The following is a 9,481-nucleotide window of genomic DNA, read 5'->3' as shown; positions in this document are numbered from 1 at the left end:
GTCTCTGGCCACCCAGCCCTGCCTTGACCTCCATCCACTCCTGGTTACTCAGGACCATCCTGAGCTGAGGTCACCAGGGCCCAGGATGCAGACAGAGGGCTACCCTGGTGGGGGGCTGGGGTCAGGGTGCCTGTGGAGGGCTGGATGGGGAAGGTGAGCAGGAACAGACCCTGCACGACCTTCACGGCATGCAATGTGGGAGCACTGATCATCAGACATATATAAGAGAATTCCTTCCTGCACTCGGCCACAGGGAAGGAGGGAGAGGAGAGGGGGTGTCCCCGTCCAGAGCGTCCCAGCCAGGGCCCCCAGAGCACCCCTGGGAAACGCAGGGCAGCCCCCTGCCCCCACGAGGCAAGGCCGTGTGATTTGGTTACCACCGTCCCTTGCTTGGGGTGTCCCTGTGTGGCTTCTATGCAATTACAGGGTGTTCTCTATGTGCCAGGTTTCAAAATGAACCACCACTTGATAGAAACATTGGCAGCTTAGCTAATGAAATACCTGAATGCCACCCCCACTGCAGGGTGGAAGGGCATAGTGAAGCCCCCGTCGTGGCCCGGGGCCTGAATTTATTTCTAACTGGGGCATTTTACCATCCGTCAGTTTTGTTAGGCCGCATGTACATGCACATCCATCCCCCTTCTCGTTTCCTTGGCCTAACCCAAACTAGATTAGAATCACCACCGGTGGGAGACTTGGCCTGACCCTCAGGGTTATCGGGCCCAAAGATGCTTATAACAGGGTCCAAAGATGCTTATAACAGTCTCTTGTCCATGTTTGTGATGCTGTTTTCCAACCTGCTAAGGCGTCCCTCTTCATCTCAATTTCATACAAGGGAAGTGTTAGCACAGGATTTATAATCGCTTTCGACTTAACCATCATTTTGAAGGCGATGTTCTGTCTTTTTCAGGAATAGTTTTTATTCCAGCCAAGGAATAGTGGATGACAGCGGGGCCACCAGCTTCCTGAAGCTGAACATCAGTGCCGGCAACACCGACCTCTATAAAAAGCTCTACCACAGGTATTTGGCGGTTGCCGCTCCCCTTTGAAACATTTATCATGAGAGCAACGGCAGGGACGTCACGGGGCAACGCCGGCCCGAGGCTGACTTTTCTGAGCTGCGGTTGCGGGTCGGGCCGATTCTCATTGCCAGGAGCATGGGCTCTGGGCAGGACCACTGCCCCCAGCAGCTCTGGGTTCGTTCCGGGGAAGGTTTCTGTGCCATCTCGTGGTGCCCTGTGCCCTCTGCGCTATTAGATGACATTGCAAAACGGAGAGTCCACACTCGTTTCTTCACTATCTGGATATTAGAGCTGACCCTACTGTGCGCGTCAGGGGAGGTCTCTAGAAACGAAGAGAGCACCTTGGGTCCCTGCAGGGTGACCACCTCTGCTTGCCTGGCACTTGGCTGGTTTTAGCACTGAAGTCCTGCTTCCAGGATCCCCGCCGCCCCAGGCAGCAGGGTGGTTGGTCCCCAGCCCCAAGCCCAGGGTCACAGGATGCCCTGGGAGGGCCAGGAGGCAGCAGCTCAGTTCAGCCATCATTTCCTGTACCTCTAGGCTGACTTGCAGTCCTGGGTGGGTCACAGTGTGCCCTGTGGGTGGTAATGAACCCAAACGCAGGTCACATGATCCCCAGGTCACATGATCGACGGCTTAGCTGGTTAGGAAGGTGGGGAGGGGTGGGCTGAGCTACGTGATTTGCTTTGCGTGTATTTAAGGTGTTGACAGTCTCCCCGGTCTGGTCATTGTCTGAAGGCTCTTTAATGTGAGACACAGTGTCCTTTGTGCACGAGCCTCCCCCGGCTGCCAGGTCCCGGTCCCTCCTCCCAGGTGTTAGCCAGCCGCCACCTCCCGCAGGCCAGGTGCTGCTGTAGGGAAGGATGGATAATCACACCGTCCCTCCTTCCCGTGAGTGGGAGGCCGGAAGCAGGTTTGCATTCCTGGTGGCCGCTGGCTGAGGTGTCTGGGGGACCGACTTCCTCTCGAGCCTGCTGTCCCTGGGAAGGTGACAGGGTACGCCCAGGAGGCGGGCTGTGCCCGGCCAGGTGTGCCCATCAAAAAGGCGGGGCTGCGGTCTGCCCGCCAGGGAAGCCAAACACAGCTGCCTGGGCCCTTTGTACCTGCTGAGTGCTGCCTTGTCCCCCTGGGTGACCCGCGGATGGGGCTGAGTAGGGGCGGAAGCTGCCACCTCGCCTCTGTGAGCCTTGGGAGCTCAGGAGGGCTGCGGCCTTGGAGGGGAGAGAGAAGGCATTGGCCTGGCTCGCGGTGTCTCTACGTGGCAGGGGTGGGGAGACTTCCCTTTTGCTCTCAGAAGCTGCCCTTTGTTATTGTGGATGAAAAAGGGGCCGCATACTAAAACCCAGGAGCTCAGGGGCAGCCTGCGTGGCGGCCTTGCGAACTCAGACTGGAAGTAACCACATAGGATGGTCGGGAATGAAAACTTCCTAACCACAAGTGAGCCATGGCGGTAGTCACGTCCTAGGCCGGTATTCTTCTTTAACAAAGGTCAGTCTTTGCCTTCACTGAGCCTGTCTGTTGCATCTACAATAACATAATTGATAACATACCTGTGGAATGTCAACGTAATTTCTTGCGCCTCCCACCCCCCCTCAAAGCACAATCGGAGTGGAAACCACGATCCCCTCAATGTTGTTATCATGTTAATTGCTAACTGTTAACTATCCTTACCCACCTCTGTAGAAGAAGCATGTGTCTATTATTTCATTTCTATCCAATCCCAGAGGTTTCCTTGCTTTGCTTTCTCCTGCCTCCCTAATCTATCACCAATGGATTTCATGTAACCTACTTATATTTCCTCCTTTGGTTGTAATATATAAAATAAGCAAAATCCATTGCGATTTTTCTTCCAGACAATTGTCGCCAGTTTGGCTCAAATAAACTCCTAAAAAAATTCGTACAGGTTTGGGCATTTCTTACGTTGTCGGTCTTACATCTGAGCCGCTGGTGGGGCCCGTCGGAGTGGCCGCAGTGAGTCTGGAGACTGATGACTGCACAGCCGGGTTCCCTTGGAGAATCAACCTCACGGTTCTTAGAAAACACCTTTTTGTGGGAATGTGCTTCTCGGCATTGCCAGTGCCCCTCAGCCAGGACCGCCGGGACACGCCGTGGTCCTTGGAACGTGGGTCGGGTGGGCAGGAAGGTGTTGCAAACAGCTTACAGGATTTGGGCTTGTGGTGGGTCATTTGGGGGATGATTCAAAGAAGAAGGGATTGGCTCTGGATTGGATGCTGGCAGGAGTCGAGGGTGATTCTTGGATTGGCATCTCGGCACTTTTTTCCTAGCAGGTGGGCGGCATGAAACCCGGCTCCCCCAGGGTTGGCATGGAAGCTGCCGTCACTCACAGTAGAGGGTCCCTGATTGGGACCAGGCCCGTGGTGTGTCTGCTCAGGCAGGACTGTGCGGTGGGCTTGTGTGTGTGCTGTCTTTGACGAGCAGTGGGCTGGCCTGGTGTTGGTCTCTGTCGTTGTTTGTGTGTAGTGGACCGTGGCCAGCTGTGAATGCCTGGATGTTGAGGCCACTTCTCTCCTCCTCAGCATATTAGGAGGAACATTCGATATACACCAGGATGCATCGGCAAATCTCAAATGTTTGCCTCCCAAAGCAGTAACTCTTTTTTTTTTCTTCTTCTGCTCCCGGACGAATAATTGCTTGAATTGTCTGTGTGACAAATGTGAAGAAGCAGTCATAGGAAACCAAAGTTTACAAATGGCTCCCTTGAAAAAGTAGAGGCTGATTTAAAATCCCAGAATAAACATAATGGCCGATGTTGCATGCTTACCTTCAAAGCCATCCTATGAGTTGGTGCTGTCATTAGCCCATTCTGCAGATGGGGGAACTGAGGCACAGAGGTTATATAACTTGCCAAGCTGGGGTCTGACCCACTCTCGATGTCTGCTCTTCACCACTGTCCTCTAACTGTACTTACTTTCCTGATTCAAGCCTTCGGTCACGGACCCTCTACATCTGGGGAGGCAGGGGAGTGAGAACGTTGGAAAATATTCTAAGTATTGTGAGAGTCAAATGACTCATCTATTGTGACCACAGAGGTCAAAAGTGCAGATGAGAAATCACCTTGCCCACTCGGTACGCTCATCTGTCTGTCTTTCTTCTTTTGTAGTGATGTCTGTTCTTCAAAAACAGTGGTTTCTTTACGCTGTATAGGTAAGTGAGCCTGGGTGTTTCTTTTTGGTCCTGTATTTTCGGACACAGATCCCCTGTGTCTGGGAAAGTGGAGAGAGAAGGGGGCCCCTCTTGACCACCCCGAGGTGGAGCTGGAGGCCTGTGGCTGCCCTGCTGTGTTTGCATTACTTCTGCTTGCAAACCTCTTAGCAACAGGGAAGGCTCTGCCCTGCGCTCCGCTCGGGACGCCCGTCCTGTTCCTTTACGGGCTCTCGGTCCTGAAGCTCAGCTTCTTTGACCGAAGGGGCGAGACTAGCCGATGCTCCCAGTGGTCCTGGCAGTCGCTTCCCAGCCCCTGGGCTCAAGCTACTTCAGGTACCAACGGAGCAAGGTGCCCGCCCCCCCTCCGGCCCCGCCAGCACCGGGTGGGCAGGTGACCAGCACACAGGCGGATCCCTCCTTCACTTTGTTCCATGATCTTGAGCCTCTGAGCATTCAATCCCTCCAGGACTCGGGAGATCCAGGGCCTTTGTCACCCAGGACCCACGCTGGGTGTCTGGAATCACAGTGGCAGCCAAAGAGGTGCTGGGAGGGGGTGGGGGATCTCAGGGTGACTGGCATGTCCCTCACCCCTCCAGCCTAAAAGAGACCAGGCCATGTTCTCCAAAAGTCAGACCCCAAACAACCTGGAATGAGAGGTGGGAATAGCTGTCCACCAGCCTGGCGGGGCCTGGGGGACGGGCGCACGCTGCACGGTGGGTATCGGGGTGCAGGGTGGCCCGGGTCCTGCTCACTGGCCTGCTCTGTTGTGCTTGTCGCTTCCAGAGTGCGGGGTCAACTCGAAGATGGGCCGCCAGAGTCGGATCGTGGGCGGATCGAGTGCTGCCCCGGGGGACTGGCCCTGGCAGGTCAGCCTGCACGTCCAAGGCGTCCACGTCTGTGGCGGCTCCATTATCACCCCCGAGTGGATCGTGACGGCCGCTCACTGCGTGGAAGAGTATGTTCATGGGGAAGCGGCTCCTGGGTTGGGAGGTGGCTCTGTGGCCCCGTGACCTTGAGCGACGGGTTTTGACCTCTTCGAGCTCCAGTTTCCTTGTGTATCAGTGGGGCTGTCATGGCGCCTCCTCCGTCCCTGGGAGGGTCAGATGAGCCACTGCACGTGATGCCTTGGCCACGCCCATCCCTCAGCAAGCGTGCATCGGGCGTCCACTGAAGGCAGGATTCTGGGAGCAAGGATGCAGGGTCGGGCTGGGGGGGTCACTGCCTTTCCTGCCCTCGTGGGAGCTCTGGTCTCTGGATGACCGTCCTGGGAGAGGCCACACTCAGACACCCTCGGGGATCACACACAGCCCTGCTGGAAGGTTCCCTGTGGCCTCAGATAGGCTTCCTTGGCCACAGCGCTGCCCACACAGCCGGCTGGGAGGGGCAAGGGGAAGGCATAATTTATAGCGTTAGCTCTTGTGGAAGATACTGTCCCCCCCACCCCCTTTTTTTTCTTAAACATAGAGTTGTTGTTTTTTTAATATATTTGTATTGATTTCAGAGAGAAAAGGAGAGGGAGAGAGAGAGAAAGAGAGAGAGAGAGAGAGAAACATCAATGATGAGAGAGAACCATTGATCAGCTGCCTCCTGCATGCCCCCTACTGGGGATTGAGCCCACAACCCTGGCATGTGTTCCTGCCTGGAATCGAACCTGGGGCCCTTCAGTCTTCAGGCCAACGCTCTATCCACTAAGCCACCCAGCTAGGGCTTAAACATAAGAGTTTTTGCTCACATGTCGGTTTTGGAGGAAAACTCACTCATCAGAGCTGTTTTTCTGGTTTAGTGTGAGGCTGGGCCTGGCCCGGCTGTGTGGCCTCAGGCAGGGCAGTCAAGGTGTCTACACATGACAGGTGTGTGGGCTGCTGCCAGGGCTGTGGTGGCAGCAGAAGGAAGCCGTGTTTATCACCCAGGCTGTTCCCGCCTTCCCTCCACCGGATGCTCTTAACGGGAAACACCTAGATCAGTGATGGCGAACCTATGACACGCGTGTCAGAGGTGACACGCGAACTCATTTTTTTGGTTGATTTTTCTTTGTTAAATGGCATTTAAATATATAAAATAAATATCAAAAATATAAGTCTTTGTTTGACTATGGTTGCAAATATCAAAAAATTTCTATATGTGACACGGCACCAGAGTTAAGTTAGGGTTTTTTAAAATGCTGACACGCCGAGCTCAAAAGGTTCGCCATCACTGCTAGATAAAGGTGAGGGCTAGAGACCTAGAGGCTATTCGCCACTACACATTCATAAAGCACCTACTGAGTGTCAGGAAATTCCTAGCACATCAAGGCAGGTAAGACCCGGTCCTGCCAGAAACGAAGTTTAAAACCTCAGAGAGGCAGGTAGGTCCAAGAAACAGTGTTCTTGGAATTGCGAGGGTCCGTGGGCTGCTGCCGGGGCCCACGGGGCACAGAGCTCAGCCAGGAGGCAGAGCAGGGGCTAGAAGGCGGGAAGGTGTGCAGGTGAGGCTGGGCCCAGGCGGGGACTGGGGAGGCCCGACTCCTGCCGGCCAGTCTCGCTGGCTTTGGTGGTCCTGTCACCCCCGGGGACGCTGGGCTCCAGCGTCTGACTTCTGCTCATCCAATGAGTGTTTCGCGTTTGCGGCTCTGAGATGCTGAGCGGTGTTCACCTTTGCCCCCCAGGCCTCTGAACAATCCCCGGTACTGGATGGCCTTTGCAGGAATCTTGAGACAATCCGCCATGTTCTACGGAAACGCGTACCGAGTGGGCAAGGTGATTTCTCATCCGCACTATGATTCCAAGACCAAGAACAATGACATCGCTCTTATGAAGCTGCAGACGCCGCTGACTTTTAACGGTACACACCTCTGTCCGCGGGGCTCGGGGCGCGTAGGCCGTGCTGGCCACAGCTGAAGGAGAGGCTGGCTGGAAATAAAACCTGGGCTGTGATCCCTGGGAGGCGGGGGTGGCGGGCGGAGGGGGGGCTGACAGGATTGTGCTCAGCAGAAGCCAGATCACCTGGAAACGTGCCCGTGTGTGTTGAGGGAAGCAGTGACCACCACACTTTCCTCCACGTAGGGGGGCAGTTTAACCACCACGGGAGAGTGTGGCACGTTGGCATCGGGGGCCGGCAGGCTCTTTGGGGGGCGTCTGTGCACTGTGGGGCCCCTGCCCCTAGATGCCGGGAGCTGCCTCGGTTGTGCAGGCAAAGGTTGTCAGACACTCCTTGGGGGCAGTGTCACCGCCAGTGAGGCCAACTGGTCTCTGGCTTGTAAAGATGCTTTCGTTTTCCACATTATTCTGGAAAGAAAATACTTTAAAGTAATAACAACTTAAAAGGATATGAAAACAAACCAACATGCGTCCCCTGCGCTTCTTAGTTGGGGCCCAACCTAGTCCATCCAAGGGTCCAGAGCCCTCTAGCGCCCCCTCTCCCCCTGACCCACCCCCAGGGCAGAAGACGCAAAACCACGTCCCTGCCCTCCAGGTGCTTACATTTGAGTCAGGAAACAACGGTGGAGGCAGGTCCAGCACGGGCCCCAGGAGCTAGAAGTGCCCGCCAGCCTCCTGGCCACTGGCAACTTCCACGGGTCTGTCTGTCTTTCTTACTGTCTGTCACTTGGAGACACTGTATTTTTCATTTCTGTTTCTGGAAAATTTCGTTTGAAGAAAAGTTAATTGTGTGTGTTTTGAAGCAGAGCTAGCCAGTCGTTCCATTTGTAGTCGCACAACTTCCGGAGGCGAGCGTCCTGCCTGTTGGAAGGAGGGCGCCGGCAGGGGCAGAAGGCGGGGTGCCAGGACCCGCTGGCACCCGGGCTTCCCTCGGGCAGGATGGCCCAGCCGCGGGCACACGGGGAAGGTCCAGCGGAAGGCCACCGCCTTCGTCAGACCAGACGAGCTCACGGTGCTTTTTCTTCTCGAAACAGACAAAGTGAAACCGGTGTGTCTGCCCAACCCAGGCCTGATGCTGGAGCCGAGACAGGCCTGCTGGATCTCCGGGTGGGGGGCCACCTACGAGAAAGGTGGGGCTCCTGGGCACGGAGTCTGCAGTCCCGTGAGCACGGCCCTGGGTTTGCAAGGGGGAGGCCCAAGGCCCGGGTTTCAATCCTGGGTCTACTCCCGAGGGATGGGTGACTGGGGGCAGTTCACACAGGCTTTGTGCCTCAGTTTGACGAGTGTACGAGGAGGGTGTGGGATGGAGAAAAGCCGGTTTACAGAGGGAGAGAGGAGCTCCTGGCTGGCGGGGTTGTTGGAGAAGAGGGAGCGATGACTGGGGCAAGGTGAGCCCGCAGAACCCAGTCGCTGAGTGATGACAAGAGCGATTCTGGAACACAGGGGGGTGTTCCCTGGCTCCAGGGGCAGGACATCTTCCCCCAGAAACCCAAACCTAGAGCTGCACTAAGCGCAGACCCGCCAGCTGCAGGGGTGACACAGGTTCCCCGGGAGACGGCTTAGGAGGTGGAAGGAGGGAGGGGCGGGGCAGGGCCACCTGTCTGTCCGCAGTGGCCTGTCTCCAGGAGGGGGTCCACCCCTCCCGTGGGAGCCGCGGGCTGCACTGATGGCGCGATGACCTGGTCTGTCCCAGGGAAAACGTCGGACATGCTGAACGCCGCGATGGTGCCCCTCATCGAGCCCGGGCAGTGTAACGGCAGATACGTCTACAACAACCTGGTCACGCCCACCATGGTCTGCGCCGGGTACCTGCGGGGCAGCGTGGATTCCTGCCAGGTGTTTGCCGCTTTCTGCTCTTGCCTACCCCACTGAGTCCATGAGCCCCTTCTCCCCGCTGAGAGAGAAGGTTCCATGTCCCTGGGAGACAGGGTTTTATATTAGCTAAGTGTCCATGGAACAGAAACAAGTATCGGACTGTTTTAAAATACAGACACCAATTGACTTAGTAACTCTTAGCTCATCTACTAATAGACTAAAATTCATCGCTGGTATAGTCTCTCTTGGGGATTCTATTACTCTTACCTATTGGAGGAGAGATGACACCCACACACCCACTGAGACCCCCACCCTCTGTGCAAGGTCATGGCATGTGCGGTTGTGGCTTGACGTCGCTCTGTTGCGTGCTTGTCCCCCAGGGCGACAGTGGCGGCCCTCTGGTCACGTTGAAGAACAGCATCTGGTGGCTGATTGGGGACACGAGCTGGGGGTCCGGCTGCGCCAAGGCGAACAGGCCAGGAGTGTACGGAAACGTGACGATGTTTACAGACTGGATCTATCGACAAATGAAGGTGATTTCCCTGTCCTCCTGGCTCAGGGCTCGGACACATCACAGCCCAGGTGTCTATGAGCTGTGGTCCTGCTGCCGGGAGCTGAGGGCCGTCC

The 9,481-nt window shown here is 56.0% G+C and overlaps 1 protein-coding gene across 2 annotated transcripts in view; it reads left to right on the top strand.

Annotated features, from left to right (window-relative positions):
- Positions 1 to 9,481, top strand: part of TMPRSS2 (transmembrane protease, serine 2) — a 27,987-nt gene that overhangs the window by 17,143 nt on the left and 1,363 nt on the right. For both annotated transcript variants that reach the window (XM_005885696.2, XM_005885695.2), the window contains exons 7-13: positions 911 to 1,021; positions 4,141 to 4,184; positions 4,968 to 5,139; positions 6,829 to 7,004; positions 8,074 to 8,169; positions 8,733 to 8,875; positions 9,235 to 9,387. In XM_005885696.2, coding sequence (XP_005885758.1) covers positions 911 to 1,021; positions 4,141 to 4,184; positions 4,968 to 5,139; positions 6,829 to 7,004; positions 8,074 to 8,169; positions 8,733 to 8,875; positions 9,235 to 9,387 — 895 coding nt within the window. The remainder of the gene's footprint in view (positions 1 to 910; positions 1,022 to 4,140; positions 4,185 to 4,967; positions 5,140 to 6,828; positions 7,005 to 8,073; positions 8,170 to 8,732; positions 8,876 to 9,234; positions 9,388 to 9,481) is intronic.

This window comes from Myotis brandtii, unplaced genomic scaffold, assembly GCF_000412655.1.
Source record: "Myotis brandtii unplaced genomic scaffold, ASM41265v1 scaffold923, whole genome shotgun sequence".
In the NCBI taxonomy this organism is placed as follows: Eukaryota; Metazoa; Chordata; class Mammalia; order Chiroptera; family Vespertilionidae; genus Myotis; species Myotis brandtii.
The sequence above is the reverse complement of the archived record's forward strand: the minus strand, read 5'-3'. Positions and strand labels throughout refer to the sequence as shown.